Below are 17,482 nucleotides of genomic sequence, written 5' to 3' on the forward strand. Positions count from 1 at the left end.
GGGTAGATTCGGATTAGACATTAGGAAGAAGTTCTTTACTATGAGGGTGGTTGGGCACTGGAACAGGTTGCCCAGGGGAGTTGTGGATGCCCCATCCCTGGAAGTGTTTGAGGCCAGGTTGGAAGGGGCTTTGAGCAACCTGGTCTATTGGGGGGCATCCCTGCCCATGGCAGGGGGTTGGAATTAGACAATCTTTCAGGTCCCTTCCAACCCAAACCGTTCTGTGATTCCATGACTTACTCCCTGCTCCTCTCCTAACAATTCCTAGTGCTGCTGGTTTTGGCAGTAATGAACCAGTATTTTCACAGAGCTACTAATGCCTGAGGTCTCATTCCTAAGTAGTTAGGGGCTACTCATAGTAACACCATATCCACTAAGATAAATCTATGTTGTGATTCCCCCATGTACACTACCTTTATTGCATTGATTTTCTCTTGCCATTTTATCTCTAGTCAATCAATATCAGAGACCCACCTGAAACTCTTCACAGCTTGCTTTTATTAATTCTACCCTAAATAACTTAGTGACTCCAGCAAATGGGTCATCACACAATTTACCCTCTTTTCCAAATCATTCACAAGTATTTTGTATGTCACAGGCAGAAGAACTGATCTCTTTGAGATTCTTCTACTAGTGACCTTTTTCCACCTTGAGGATGGACCATTAATTCCTACTTTTTTTTTTCCTTATTTAGCCACATAAGAGATTTCTATTCCATGGTAGATTAATTTCTTTAATAGCTTCTGGTAATGGACCTTGATACATTTCTTTTGAAAAATTGAAGTAGACACACTATCCATTTGCCTATCTACTCCTTTAAAAAAAATTAAAGTGCCTTTTCCTCAATACCATACTCAGTGGCAAACCCAATATTCCTAAGTGCTTAGTGCTTCAAACCTTCCCCCCCGCAAAACAGACTTTATGAAATGCATTTCCAGGATCTTCCCTAGAACCTTTACAAATATACAGTGATTCCCATGACTCTTCCTTTGCAGTTAATGAATCTCATCAATCAGACCAGAATGTATTTAGGATGAAATTTTATCACGGCTTTCAGTTAGGTGGCAGAAAACTGTAGAAAGATGCTCCACATGTAAATCAATTTATTGACACGTGATGAGATGTACACTTCCCTTCCTCCTCCTCTCCCTATCTTTCCTTCCTGAATGGCTAGGCAAACAACAACCTTTAATTAGCAGAATTCTCCCACGGCAAAATTAAGTACTGCTTGCTGGAGGAAACACCCAAACAAGGATGAATCAGCTCTGTGGCACCACAAAGATCCTCAGATGAAAACGTCCCATTTCATCTGTTCCAAAAGCCGGGTGTGTACAATGAACAAGGTATGAAACCTATGCAGTGGCTTCATACATTGTTCACAGGTTGCATGTATGTGAACGCACACGTCAATCAAGAACCATGTATGTGTATACTTCATGAAGACTTGTGTGCATGCATAAGTACACATGCATGCTGCTTCAAGTGTTTTTAATTTGGAGCCAACCACTAACATAACTTTGAAGTTTCCCCCAGCCCTTCTCCATCCTTCTAACTATAAAAAGGGATGGACAGTCCTTACCTCATGACCTTTATGAAACTAAAACTGTCTCCAAAGCACTCAGGCAAGATGAGAGAAACTTCTGAGGGGAAAATTGGTTTTGTCTTCAGGCAGGGTTTGAATGGCAAGCACTGCATAAGGCTGAGGGACCTGCTGAGCCAAAAGGCAGGAACAAAATATCACAAAGAGCATTAGGAGCACAGCACTGGCTGGGTACCTGTGCAACCTCAGCCTCTGAAGCACAGCTGGCACAGAGAGGGCCAAGATAAGGTCACAGGGGCTACCTTAGCTTTCTGATTTCCCAAGTTTTGAGCCCTTAACTTTTCAACCTTACCAATACTCCCTCAGCACTACCTTTTGTGGTGAACTGTCCTTATATAAAGCACTGAAGATAAAGTAGGAATGCTTGACATTCAGGCAACTCAGATAGAGTTACAAGAGACAAAAAACTTAGTCCAGCCAAACTATTACACATTTCAAAACAACCTGGGCTTTTTTTTTTTTTTTGAAAAAATATTTACTACGATTTGTAATGCTTTAATAGGTGGCTATTAACAAGACCTCCACGTATCCGTGACAGCTTCCTGTGAGCTGTTCTTCAGGTGTATACACCACCTGCTCTGGTTTATTTTCTGCATTTTAAAGAAGCAAATATAACGCTTATTTACAATATTTACTTCCAAGTACATTATTTTACTGCTTCAGGAGTAGACTTGCAGAAGTGTTTTGTTCAAGATCTCCAACAGGTTTTGTGTTTTGTTTTATCCCACAAATCCGTTTCTCATTAAAATCTTACTCCAGTCACCAAACAAATAAAACCTGTGTTCACCCTAAAGATGGTCAGAAATACACCAGCTCAGATTCATTGCTTCTGGGCTAACTGTACAAAAGTATGGTGTTTTACATTTACTCTTACACATGAAGGCGCATTCTGGTCACCACCAGCACATTAATTGTGCTTCACGTCTTCACTTCAAGGTTTCCGAGGCTCCAGCTCGAATTTGGCTAACAAACAGCTGAATCAATGTTTGGCAAAAGTGAGGAGGTGGCAGACCTGTGACTGACTGAGGAAGTTCTCACTTGCCTGGTGGGTGCATTCATTCAGGATTTCTCTGCCCACTCCCCACCTCTTCCTCTAGCAGATGGTATTTTGTCCCCTGAAGCATGCCAAAAGCCACATTAATGATTTATACAGTCCTTGGAAAGGCACAGCCATAAACCAAGAGTCATTGCAGCCACTAAGAACTACAATGAAAAGATAATCTCCTCATTGCTTGTGAAAACCATCAGTAAGCCTGCTGATACTTAGCAGCCACCTTCTTTACAACAGAGGTTGACCATAAAATTCAGGCCGAGTTCAGGTATACAAGGAAAAACACTTCAACTCGATAAAGCATGTCAGGCCATGCTCTTAATTACGCTGCTGCAAAGCAGGGCATTCAGGAGCACACTCGATGAAGAGGCCCAGATTTTGCTGCAATTAGCTCAGCAGCAGGGACATGGGAATAGGAGGAGATTCAGACTGCCAGCACAGCGCCGAGGAGCTGTCGGCCCGCCAGCCAAGCGTGGTTTTGGGTCTGTGCAGGGGCCTGGCGAGGTGGCCCCTGGAAGAGGTAGCCCGAGCCCAGGCCATGGTGCAGCGGGGGAAGGCAGCAGGGGAAGGCAGCGTGCTCCCACACCTCGCTGTCCCTCAGGAGATGCACCCGGCCTGTGCCGGCAGGGCTCTCCTCCACCTACCAGCACCATACCAGATATACCACTGGCAGGCAGGAATATTGTCCGCTAGGGAGAAAAGAGCAGATATGAAAGGATTTCTCTCAGCAGCACTGCAATGAAGAGTTGTGCCTTTCATTGCACCCTAGGTTTCTCTGCCCGCGGTCTCCTTGCTGAGCAATTCAAGCTGGCAGTCTTCTCTGAGTTTTCTCTCCCTCTCGTCAGCTAGCACTGTCAGAAATCTAGACGTGATGCAGTTATGCAGGCTGAAAATAAGCGTGTTTTATATTTTAGGAAAAGAGTATGGCATGAGGCTTGCCTGCATCACTCCTGTGGCAGAGCAAAGATGGTGGCAAGCTGGAGGCGGGCAGCTAAACCAACAGTGACAGAGAAACTCTGTGACAATTAATGTCATTCCGCTGATTAGGTGCTGCATGGAAAAGCCAGTGGAGAGCTCTTCCAAGCTGTCTGTAAGAGCAGCTTTGCCACTGCAGCTGGAAATAGGCCCACTAGGTAGTGGCTGAGAGAAAACAACAGGCAGTACTGCCAGGTAGCAGCAGCAAACAGGCATTTCACATGCTCATGTGTACAAATCCCACAGTTAAAATCGCAAGTAGACTACCAGATGAACCAGAAACAGTTGTGCTGTCAACTATATATTTATTTAAATGATTTATTCCAGGCATAACCCTCATGTTTCCTTTGGTTTAACTGGCTATGCATGTGTATCAAAGCTTGAGTACTCCTTTTTGTCAGACACCAACAAGGGGTTAACTTTACAAGCTGTTAGAGTAATCAAGCATGACAAGTTAATAAGTATTTTCAAAGATGTTTTTGTTAAAACCCAATCCAGAAGTCAGCTTTCCACCACATAACTAAACAGCAAAATATACTTGTCATATAACCTAATCCATTTGTTTATGGAGAAATTATCAGAAGCAAAGTTTGATTGACAGAGGCTACATACATAATGATATTGCAATACATCTGGATCCTCCAAGCACTGCCTGAATATGGGGCTTAGCAGCACACATTAAAGAGGCAACAGAGTCGCACGTGAGCATGCAAGCAAGCGTTTTACATGGCACAGTTAATCAAAGCTCTGATAATTCCCCTTTACCCCATCTCACAGCTGGATGTCCACAAACATCTATGTAATTTAGAGGCTATGGTGTATAACGAGCAACTAGGCCAGGGTATATTTCACCAACAGTTAATGAAATGCCATCTATTCAGGAAAGTGTAGCTATACATTTATCTAAGGTTTAAAGGAATGGCACTGCTGGGACAAGGATGCCTGCTCCTGCAGCAATCTTGGAAAATTGAGTGGATTACCTCATTTCACAGCCCACGTTACACAAATTTGCCAGCTGCTTTTCCTCATGGAAGATGGGAAGAGAAGAGAAAGCAAACCAAAACTGCTTATTGCCCATGCTACCCCAGAGCAAAAAAGACCCAGGAAGAAGTCCTGCCTTACTGCTGCAGCCGGTGGTACATCTCCCTCTACCTTTAACAAGGCCAGACTTGCAGTCAGGATGTTATTCTAGAACAGTTTACAAAGTGAAGAAGCAGTAATCATGGGCTTCTTGACACTGCTTGCTGAAACCCTGCAGCCCAGACCCCGCAGCAAGAGCCTGTTTTTTGCGTGCTGAAGGTGTGGGGATGCCAGCATGCTCCCTCACCCAGAGACCATGTCAAGAAGCACTGCAGATCTTTACCCCTCAGCTTACAAGTCTCACTGCTCACCATCTTCGCCTGAGCACCAAAACACATTTGTGATTATGCCAAGCAGCACACTTCTCCCTCAAATAGCAAGATTTAACCCTGTGATCTTTGTATTTAAAAAATCAATCTTTTGAACCATCACGTCAGACTGCTGTCTTCATGGCAGAGAGGGAGAGAGAGACCTAAGCAGATTCCTATTTCTGTTGTGAGGTGGGTAACAGAGCTTCAAGCCATAATAAGCACACACTGAAGGATGTCATTTTCTAAAAAAATGAAGATAAAAATAAGGATACTGTTAAGGCAAATGCCTTCACTGTGTTCACAGAGGTAACTAGAATTTATTCAACAATTTCCATTTCACAAGAAGCTTTTTCTCCTTAGTAAACAAACTGTACAGTAGCCCCTGTGTCCCTGGAAGCATGCAAGAGAGATTTATCTGATTATCTGATTTAGAAACAGATTTACTGCATGAGAACATTTTCTCAAAACCTGTAGTTTTAAGAATATCTCCAAGCCTTGCACACCAGCATAATATCATATCTTAAAAATAAATAAAATTGATAGTGCTTTTCTTCTTTGTTTTGATTAGTCATTGCAAAAGCACATGGCTCACTCAAGGCTTTCATTTTGTCGTATATAAATTATCATCTACATACTTTAGCTGCATCTACTCACAGAAAGGAAATATGAAGCCATGTAATCCAATAAATCTGATCAATATTACCAGAGTATATTGCTACAAATTGCTGCACTAACTACCACGCAAGAGTCTCAAAGAGAAAAGCTAACGGAGCAGTCAAGTGCTGAAGCGATATGCTCTCTACATGTCTCCCAAGGCCTTGGCTGAAGACTGGAATGCAAATGGACCATGAAGATGCTCCAGCCTGAAAGCAGACATATTTCTGTCACTCAGTGTTTTTCACCTCTGCAGTAAACAAATGTCAAGATGGAAGAAATGTTCAATTCACTCAAGATTCTGAAAGTGATTTTCACTCCAAGATAACATTTGTAATGCTATGAAGAGCTTTAAAAAACCCTCCAGGGCTTCAATAAAGGGCAACATTAAACTGGGGGGAAGGGGAAGCATCACATGGACTCAACTCTGCAATCAGCTGCCCACTAGCAAACTTTTTTAAGGTATCTTAATTCTTACTACTTAATGGTGGTCTACATCAAGGGTCTACTTCTGTTAAGATTACTGCAGAATGGGTACTACCAGAGCCTTACTTCTGAAGTTGCCCACTACCAACCACATCAAGGGTAGTAAAGAAGCACATGAAGAGCTGATAAGCAAGATCAAACATTAAAAAAATATATTTTTTTCTAGTATTGAAATGGTATTAGCAGGGGAGAGAGAAAAAAATACTGAGCTGTTTGTGCAGGCTGCAAGATTAGTTATCGGAATTAGAACAAAAACACGATATTGTATAAAGTCAAAAGATAATCCGTCATCAAAGCCATGAGACACTAGCAGCCTGAATTCAATCAACTTGCTTCCTCCAGTCTTACTCCCTTGATTTACAAGGCAGCAAGTCTTTAAACTATTTGTAACTTGACCACAACTATTAAACTATAGAAAAATCAAAGTAGTAAAATAATAAGGTAACTAACTGTCTTACAGGAAGAGTAAGTAATCAGTCTTTGTTAAAAACAAAAAGAAAAAAAACAACTCCCCCCCCCCCCCCCCCCTTTCAAGACTTCTGCTCTTTTCAGGGAACCTGTTTATCTCATGGCCAGCTTTTCCACCATGAGGGCAATGAGCCAACAAGATGTTGGGAACTAAGCAAACCTGACTTCCCGTGGCAGGGGTATACCACCGCACTTGGGAAAATGACCCACTCCGTCAGACTCCCGCTCTAATGCACTTTCACTGCATGAAAGACAGCCTCATTTAACTGCTGCTGTAGGTCCCCAGAGAGCAACTAGAGGGCTGTTTGGTGAAGAAACAACAGATAATGGCAATTCTTCCTCCAGCGGAAGTACTACATGGTCACTCTCCCCCCACTACACTCTCAGGAACATTAGTATCTCCTCGGGATTTTGTTCCTATTAGCTTTATTCTAGTCATGGTCAAAAGCTAGGATGAAGGAGAAGGATGACAAACATCCATAAACACAGGCAGACAAATGTGTAAGCTCAGTTACAAGGAAATATGGCAAAAAAATACATTTTTAAATATAAAATTGGAGTTAAGGGCAAAGCATTAATGGGAATGAGCTGCTTAAATGCCTTTAAAATTTTTGCCTCCAGCAAGAAAAGTCTAACTTACTACCTAAGATAGCAGACATTTAACTCTTGATAATTTTTCATTCAAAACAGCAGCTCAGGAAAAATACCTTAAATGTCCAAGCCCGGTTCCTCACACCTGCAGGCAACTGCTCATAATGCCGTTCATAATTTTATGAACTTCCTTCTGAATTACTAGGCTTCTTACTCCTATCCTTTTTACCAGGAAGCTGCTGGAGCTCCTTACTCTTGCAGAAGCTTCCTTGTAATTTCCAGATTAAATTTATTCATGGCCAATTTATATTCATTTGCTCTTGTGATGACATTGTCTTTTATCTTAAATTAAGTTGTAAGTTCTCCAGGGCACTGACCAAATCCACATAAGAATGCAGAGTCCTGAGCATAATACTTCTCTGATTGTAACTCAGAGCTTTGATTACAATCACAATACAATAAATAATAAAAATTAGTTTTCACACTTCTACTGGTATGCTCTTTTTCCACCACATCTGTACCTAGGCCAAGTGGACTCACATGGAATTTGATCAAATATATTATGATGAAGCCGGGTGAGACTGCAGCCCTGCCCCACTTCCATGAAGTTGCTTACCTTGCTCTACAAGTTTATCTGATCTACTGATGTTTTTATCTTGATCAGCAACGGAGCACAGCAAAAATGCAGAGATGACCTTATTTAACATTCAAAAAAAATTTGGTGTATGAGAGATCAACATAACGCACACAAAGGCTTGGAAAAAGGTCCTCCCCAGAAGTCTTGACTTGGGGTACTTCCTGAACACTCATGCTCAGAAAAGACTCGTCATTCTTATCTACAGTGGCATCACAACTACATACCACAGCTCTAGAAACATGCATTTCCTACCCATACAATCAAATGCAGGATCTAGAAACTTTACCGATTGATAAAGTTTCCCTCATATTTCTAGACAGACTTTTCACATCTGTTGGTTTATCACCTTACTGGTAGCACGTGTATTCATTACTCTGCAGTCCCGTTGTTGAGTTAGCCCACTCACTGCCTCTGTATCAGGCAGCGTGCCACGTGTTTTACCCAGTCTAAACAAACGAACAAAAATTCTAGAAAGATCGTGTATCTTCTGGAATTTCTTTCATTGTTTGTTTAATCGAATAACTGGCCTGAGATGCTTTCCACACAGTATTTTATCTGCCCTGGCATAACAGAACAGCAAGCTCCAACCTTGAACTCCGACATGTAAACATGAAGCCAGACTGCCAATTCATATGATTTAAAAATGACACTGGTAAAGCAATGTATTTAAACATACCATGGAATAATTTCAAGATAAAGATGTGATTAGAATATTAATGAAAACAACAAATTAATATGATTCTCAATTTTATGAATGCTGACTGAAAGCTAACAGAGAAGTAAAGGTTAACAAAAACACAGCCAAACAAAAAAAATCCACAAAAAAAATCCAAAGGAACGAATCTCCCTTTTAAATTGGTGAACCAATTCAAAGTACCAAGAACACAGCAGAGAATAGCAAGCTACTGCTACAAAAAGGTATTTGCAGAAAGAAATGGTATATTATTGTCTAGTTTTTGCTTGCTTTCAATTAAAATAGATTCAATTTGGTTTTTACAGTAACAGTCCAAAGACTAAATATGTAAATAATAATGAAAAAACGGTTTATATTTAGGGAAAAGGTGGATAGCTTATAAGCAAAGAACTGTAAACTAGGCACAGATGAATGTCTATATGGAAGAAAAGTAGGTAACAGACAGTGGCAAAAATCTGGGGAGTAAGCAGAAGTCTGTTTTGCAGTCACTCAGGAAAATAGCATCAGGAAGATCAAGAGCATTTTCTATTTAAGGTAGTTCCAAAGGACTGGACAATTGGACAAAACCCACCTCAGAGAAGACAATAATATAGAGATACATAAGATACTTATGTAGACTCTGTACTTTTTGTCATAAAAAGATAGAAACTTCAAAGAGCAGGAAAAAGACAACTACTCACCCAAACACCTGTAGGGAACCACAATATGTGGGTGACCATTGCACTGCTTCCATCCTCTCTTGCACCAGTTTTGGATTGTAACTGGCTGGTTGGCTTCGACAACATTGGTAATTTGCAATTCAGGGTAAACCTAACATTAAAAATATAAAGAAGAAAAATGTTATCACAAACATGCACTCTGGGTCACGCGATACGTAAAATGGACATCATAACACAATAGTCCCTTTCCTATCTTCTCCCTCTTCTGCTGTACATTTGTATTTCAATTGACTTCATGGTATAAGCATGGACACTTGCCTAAAAAGCCAGTGTATTTGTTTGTCAGTAAAAACATGCAGCTGCTAGCTCACAATACAATGGTGGTAACAGATGGCTGTCAAAATACAACTTGGCTGCTTATACTTGCTTAAGCTGAATATCACCTGAACAGGTGTTTCATGGTTGACTAAAATACCCCCTCCTTCATGTCCAGGATATCACTGTTCTTGCAAAACTTCATATATTGGTCCTAATCTCCATGCATCTAGAATTAATAGCATGCCTTTATGTTTCTCTTAATCATTTTAACCAACATCATATTCTGTCCCACTGCAGTCTGCATAGTATTTTGTTCAATCAGTTATTCATATTTAGGTTTGTATCACCAATACAAATGCCTTTCCAACTTTATGAAATGGCTGAGATCAAAATCCAGTCTGTTCTTTATAATGTAATACTCTTTCAACACCCACAACCATGCTACCAGCAAACAGGATGACTAATTTATTGGGAAGCCACAGCTTTGATCAAACTACATACTTGGCTTTTTATCTCCCTCAGTCCTTTAAACATAGACACCTTTTTAAATTATTATTTTATTGTCAGTAACAACTCCTCTGGTCTCTTTTGCCAATTTTCTGGACAAGTCTTAGCTGCTGACCTTTTGTGCGTACCAATGTCCCAGTCACGTTGTACAGAGAACATCTATAGGAGCTTTTCAGTTCATAAGAAGCACGTTACCTCTAGCAATGCTGAGGTTCACGCTGTGGAGTGCTTTCAGAGCAGGCAAACTAGATTCTTAACGGATAAAACCAAAGCAGAAGATGTGCTACAGGAGCACATCAAACACCTCCCCAGCCATTAATGGATGTTACTCCATACAACCAAAACAAAACCTGCAAAATGTGCTCGGTGTGATGCTCAGCCCCAGCTGCTTCACTCCACGCTCCCAACTCTCCCCACACCACCCTATTTGCTACCATAGCCTATGGCTCTTACTTTTGATTTTTCACATCAGCCGTCTGCCAGCCCTAACATCAGACTCAGAAGGAACTAGCTTTCCTTCACCTCTCCTCAAGCAGTCCTGACCAATTTCCAAGTATGTCAAATCTGAGGATTTAGGCAGACTGAAAACTCAGTCCACTCATACCTACCAACGGAGAAGGAAAATACAAACAACCCTGAGGAAAAGCAACTAACTGGAGGATTTTTTTGGACCATCTGCAGAAAAAGAATATAATCCCAACTGAAGAGAGCTAGGTCAAGATGGGTGACTTCCACAAGTCTAAAACCAATGCTTGGAAAATCACCGTAAGAACCTCTGCAGCCCTCTCTGAGAAAAAGGGATTATCACACAAAACAAGGCCAGGCATAATAGCAATGCTGAAGAAATTACCAGTTAGAGAAAGAAATACTCTACCTAAAAACTGTACTTTATGCTGAGGAGACTGAATGCCAGCCTTGCCTGTACTACAAAACAGCACTTTTTAATCAGATACTTATCAGACGTAGGCACTTCCACAGGAGTTATCTGAAATGTTTTTTGCACTTTAGCACCCCCAGCTCATTACTGCGAAGGCATCAGGTGCAGTCTTCTATCCTAACCCAGCATGCTAGACTTCAGATGAAGCCCACAGAGCAGAACTGAAAACTTACAGCAAAAGTTTTTCTAAGCTCAGAAGATTGTGGCTTTGCATGGTTCTTTTGTTTGCTCTGCAGCAGGTGACCAGGGCTGACGGTCACCACCCGCATTACAAATACAACATTCCCGATACACTGGCAGAAAGCAGCTCCGGAAGAACTTACTGTTCCCTCTGTGCTTCAAACACTGGATTCTGAACAGAAACAGCAAGGTTGCAAATTAAATGAAAGCTCCCCTGTCATCTTCAACCTCATTATCTTTTGCCTTCGCCTCCCCACTTCCACCAAACAGGTCTGCACATGCTCGTGCTCGGCTCTTTTTACAGCACTGCAAGAACAGATTAGGATTTCACCATGGTGGGAAATTTCACACCTCAACTGCTGTGAAAATATTACACTGCAAGGCACCGTAGCTACCTCAAGAGATAATGAGGAAGATAAAATCGAAAGATCTGCTTTTCTTCGGACACCGCCTTTATCATCATCATCACCCTACAATCTCCCAAGTTTGTACATCCCCAGACGCTGCACTAATTACAGCCCACAGGCACGTAACATCGGATGCTGGCACAAACCACACGCTTGATACAGCACACGGTGTCATTGACACATTCTCACGAGGGCCATTTGAACGTTTCTCACGGTTAAGTGTCACTCGTCACGTACCAGGAAGTAAATCTCTTAAATGAAAAAAAAAAAAAAGGGCAAAAAAATTTCAAAACAGTTGGACTAGAAATATGAAAAGAAACTAAATTAAGGAAAAACTCCAAATAGTTGTGTATCCACAGAACGTGTATAACGCTTTAAAATGACTGGAAATAGAATCCTGACACTTGAGAACAAAGACACATTTAGCTGCTTTCCTGAGGTGAATTGCTAATGAGTAAGTCCAAACGATCACTGTAGAGTCTTACACCATCTTAATTAGTAAGACTGGCTGGGGAAGGAATTAATGCACTATTTTTATTTTCACTATCTCCCCAAACCATCATTTTAACTATTGGTTTGTACAGCAGACCGAATTCTAAGGAGTTAACAGTTTGTCCAAAGGACTCAAGGAAGAAGAAATACAAAGAAGCCTCTTCTTCTGTTCCTACATCAGTTACCTAAGTCCTAATTTCCTTTGACGGTTCACACAAAGCTCTGTCCACCCTTCACATGAGAAAACAGGCTTTGAGTGTCATTATCAATAGGTTAACGCCAGTAATTGGTATGCACTGACGAAAGTTCCCCTAACTAGACTTATGTAAGACACTTGCTCTCAATTGAAGTGGGACCTACTTAGTGGCATAGAAAAACGGGATTCATATTTATTTATAGTGTCCCTAATGAGCCATTGTTCCCCCTAGATAGTCAGAGTGTGTAGCTTTAGAAAATTACAGGACATTGAAAACTTCCAGCTTTATCGCAACTTGTTGCACAGCCATTCCTTCAATACATTTTAAAAGAAGTGGTGGAAGAAGGAGGTCAACAATCAAAAATTTTTAACTGCCAATGGAAATTTATAGTTAGATCATTACTTACATCAAATTTCATCAGTAAATTTCCTTAAATTAACTTCAGAAGCAAAAAAAAAAAAAAAGCCTCTGCACTCAGCCTATTCAGAATTTAACATGATGCAGAGAGGTTACGTTCACCACTCTGAAGCCTGATGACATTTGGATTTAGAAGTAAAATGTGCATGTGCTTAATAAAGGGAGTTTTGATCTGTTATCACACAAAGGTATTGATGATACAGTTGTGACAGTGTTACAACAATATAACTTAATCTAATATGTGAATATGTGTTATTGAACAAATTTGGTATTATTTTAAAACAAATTGGGAAGAGGAAAAAAGTGAAGAAACTGGGAGGCAGAGGAGAAGATTTCAGTAACGAAGCAGTTTCACTCAGCCATATCTGCTTGGTAGAAGCGAACAAACTCTATTTAGCTTGGTGCAGCCTTGAAGTAATACTTGAGCATAATCATATGAGTCAGTCATCTCTGACACTAAAAGACATTTCTATTCAAAAGCAGAGGATTTCATCTCTTGGTATTATTCATTACCCCCCTCATCTCTAAAGTAATTCTGACCATTCAGGGTATTGTTTCTTTTATCAAATTATTCCATTAAATTATTGAAAGGTTTACAATGTTAGCTGATTAGGATTTTAGTGGAGCCATTTCAATTTACTTCTGATTTTTTTTTATTATACAACTAAGATAACAATAACAATAGAAATCACTACATATAAATCTTGAATTACTATCGTAATACGTATAGTTGGAATTACCATTACAGATTTATTCTGAGTTCTGCTTGAGCTTAAGGATCTTTTCCTATATATTTCAAAAGCAAAATCATCACAGGGGAGAGAGCAAAATTCAGTTTTAGTCTCAAATGACTTGAGTCACTTCATGATCCTCCGTCATGAGTATGCTCCATCAATGGAAACATTTAAACTGAAAACATATGGGCCCACATTTGCACATAAACACGTGCACACGCACTCTTTGTAAAATACAAGGTGGTATTACACATTAACGTGAACAGAAAAAAAACAACAGTGTCTTAGACTAACAAATTTAAAGTAAACTTTAATTAGTAACTGGTGTCCATCTTCACCAACAGTTTAAGACTGCAGAGAACCATGGCAAGAGGCAAAAATAATTGTTTAAGGTGCAAAACTATCATACTGTAATCACTTGCTATTAATTAAACATTTCAGTATTTTTCTCTGAAGTGTATCCCACATCAATTTGAATTTTGACTCTTTCAAATCAGAAGTGTGTATTAGTCTGCCACAACATGCCACCAATCATCAGTCAGAAGTAGATACATTTTCTTATTATCATTTCCTTTTATTTTTTTTCCCCCAAATCCTTCAGTTGTTTGCTGTACCTACACATGGTACCTTGGCTTAAATTACACCACACATTTGCTTTCTAGATCTGCCTTGTACTCTGTGTGGCAACATCTGACACAGCAGGACGTTGAAGTCAACTAGAATTCAAACATAATTCTCAACTCTCTAATGTCACAAGAAAAAAAAAAGTCTGTTTTGTTTCAGTCTCTCTAAAACATGCTACTTCAGAAATGGTGCTAATTTACCCCAAATCTGACAAGTACTTATGAATTGGGAACCTGCTAGAAATTTATCTCAGTCAGTGGCAGTATCTACATTAAAAAGCAAATATATATGACCACTGAAAAGCTAGAAAGAAACACACATACAACTAAGAGATGAAGAAGAAACTACTACTGTAAATAGCCAGAACAAAAATTAGGGTGTTTTTAGTAGTTACATCTTTAGCAACTTGAATAACCCGAATGCTTTGATTTACTTAAAAGAAAGTGGAAAATAATCAAACTGTATTTCAGTTTGAGTTACAGGCAGACCAACAAAATCAAAACAAAACAAAAAATCCACCTTGGCTTGTGGACACATTTCCTTCCAACCAGACCATGCAAGTTTGTACTTTTAATATTCTATACTTATAATGTTGATGTTACTTTAATATTTAGAACTACTTACTGAAATTGTCAGACAATTAGCTTTTTAAAATTGCAATAAATAAATAAATAGTGTATATGATAGGTAACTATTTACCTCTGTGCTTTAAATAAAGGAAGAAATTTGATTGTTTCAGTGAAACAGTTTGCAAACAGTTGAAACAAGGACAAAAAATGCCTGCATTTAGCAAGCTGTGTTTAGGAAGGCAATGGTCTTAAAATTGTGGAAAATGTCGTTCTGACAGTGATTATAGCTGAAGGAAAACTAGAAGATTCTTCAACTATGGGAAAAAAAAGCCTTCCATTTCAGATTAACAAATTACAGTTGGACAGAAACTATTCCTTTTTGGAGTGCATCTTTAAAAAAATCCTATTGAGGTTTTTCCTGTTAAGAGGGCACAAAGCAAACTACACATTAAAACCACAAGAAAGGACAGAACACCAGCTGCTTCACAGTATTTATCATCGATATATTATTGTACGGCAGTGATGAGCAGATATGCCACGCTCATTTGCAAGAGTTTGGCATGCTCAGAGGAAGTGCATGACAATTATTTCTGTGCGTCCAGTATTTCTGCAAGCTCTCCAGTCTACAGCTTCTGAAGCATCAACATTGCAGACTCCCAACTGTCCTAGGCCAACAGCAACAGTAGTGGCATCACACGAGCTGCGATTACACAAGCACAGCCAAACTGGAATGAAATACAGGTTGCAAGACTGAGAGCAGGGTATCTGCACAACAGGCAGCTGCGCACAGATTCAAGTTACTATGCATCTCATGTCAAAATATTCTAGTTTATGAATGTGTTTGTTTTTTTTTTTTACAACTACTTTTCTACGTTATTATGGAGGGTTTTGGTATAGGGTGATTTTGGATTTTCATCAATTAATATCTAAACCCAGGCTCAGGCTTTCAGAAGCAAGAGGCTTTAAAGACTCTGCTTTTCTGTTTTGTTGTTCACTTTTTATATTTTCTGCTGCATAGTTATGTAAGTTAAAGGTTGAAAAAAATGTCAAAGCCAAAAACCTCCATGAAAAAAAGAACATGGGCCTCACAAACTGCTGTGGAAAGACCTTCTCTTGAACTCCTTGAAAAAATAAGGAAGAAAAAAAGCTAATTTATTGAACATGTTGGTACCAGATGTAACTACGAGGACTTACTACCTTTATGCTCCTACTCATTTCAACCAGCTATCCTATTTTTTCCCTATTTCTTCAGCAATTGTGGCCCGGGTTATGATTTTTAAGCCATGCTTTCAGTGCATCTGCTATAGCCTTACCTGAATTAGACCTGTAGACTTGACAGGTGAAGCAATGGTACTGTAACCACGAAGCACAGTAAATCCATCAGCTCTGCAGTCCTCCCACATGGACACCGAATTGTCACAGACACAGGCATAATCCCTGTCCTGAACTGACAAGAGGGGATGCCAAGCAAGCTTTAGAAAGATTTCAGCAGGCTGACATGAAGGCCCTGCTATGTGTGGTCAAGTTGACTACTCCGGGCAGCCCCCGAGGGCCAAAATCTGCAGGCAGCAGCTGTTGTGTTTCATGGGAAATGAACCGTACTTTGCCACGCTTGCTCATTTCACAATCACCACCTCCTTGTCTTTTTTGCTTTTCCTCAAAGCAGTATTATGCAGAAGCAGTGCTGTTCTCCTCCCAGCTAGCCTATCCTCATAGAAGGTTATGAAATATGAACTCCGACTGCTGAGTAAAAGCAGGAATAGTTGCCCTACCAGTAGCACTGCACATGCTGTGGTACTGGCGTGGTTGCACAGCAAACACTCTGTATAACACGGGCCTGTGGCCCCAGCAGCCACTTGGCCGAGGACCTTCGCCTCTCCAGCCCAGCACACTTGTGCGAGTCAACACTGAAGCCTTTCGTTTTCTGCCAAGTCTCTGCCGGTTCAGCCCCGCTCCCTCATACCTGACCGCACTCACTCTGCCTCCGCCTCCTCAGCCACACGGGCAGTTCCTCACAGAAGCAAAACTGTATGGCTGTTGAGTATCCCAATTTTTCATGCTATTCTGTGGCCCAAGGAAGCCCTTCACTTGCTTGGTGAAGATGAAAAAAGGAAAAGTAAATAAACCCAGCACCGGCTGTACTGGTATAGTTTCCAAAGCATCTTTTAAACCCCTTCATTTTTTCCTCCAAGTATGCAAATCCAGTGACCTTCATTACTGACCCTGTCCGAAAGAGGAAAAAGAAAAAAGGAAAAGAAAGAAAGAAAAAAAAGTAGGGGTGTGTTTTGGGGGTGGAGAGGGTAGATGACAAACATTTCAGGCATTATCCACAAGTTGGGAGAGAAGATGGGGGCAAAGAGGGGAAAGAGGACAGTGTTTCTGCTGATTCATTCTTGGTTATGTAAACATGCCTTCACTGCTTTCCTGTGTGCCCAGGGTTTATATAAAATCTTGTACGGTATCCCAAGTTCTTTTAGTATTGAGAGCGGTAAAAAACCATGAGCTGTTTTTAGTTCACTGGCCACCTGGGTTGGTTTGCCTGCAAGCGGCTTCACAGGTACATGATCCCTTCTCCTAAAAATCCCTGATGCGTTTTTAACTGAATTTTCACAGAAGACTGCCACTTATCTTATAATTAAAGCATTCAAAAAACCTGCCAGACTTGAGGTAGTGTGCTCAAGCTTAATTCACACACAGGGCTGCATGCTTTAGCAGAAGCTTAATTGCATGCTCCCACACTGGCTTCCTCTGAGTGCTTCCTCTGCACAGGGAAAGCAGAAGCATATGGGAGCAGAAATAAGCCTGCGAGGTCAACCCCTCACCGCCTTTCAAGTCCTTGATGTTTCAACACAAATATGTTTGCATGCAATAAGAAAACCAAACCAAAACTCCTA

The 17,482-nt window shown here is 40.5% G+C and overlaps 1 protein-coding gene across 4 annotated transcripts in view; it reads right to left on the bottom strand.

Annotated features, from left to right (window-relative positions):
• The window catches only part of APP (amyloid beta precursor protein), a 222,842-nt gene that overhangs the window by 146,667 nt on the left and 58,693 nt on the right, over positions 1–17,482 (bottom strand). For all 4 annotated transcript variants that reach the window (XM_066977765.1, XM_066977760.1, XM_066977753.1 and 1 more), the window contains exon 3: positions 9,228–9,357. In XM_066977765.1, coding sequence (XP_066833866.1) covers positions 9,228–9,357 — 130 coding nt within the window. The remainder of the gene's footprint in view (positions 1–9,227; positions 9,358–17,482) is intronic.

This window comes from Anser cygnoides, chromosome 1 (assembly GCF_040182565.1).
Source record: "Anser cygnoides isolate HZ-2024a breed goose chromosome 1, Taihu_goose_T2T_genome, whole genome shotgun sequence".
NCBI lineage: Eukaryota > Metazoa > Chordata > Aves > Anseriformes > Anatidae > Anser > Anser cygnoides.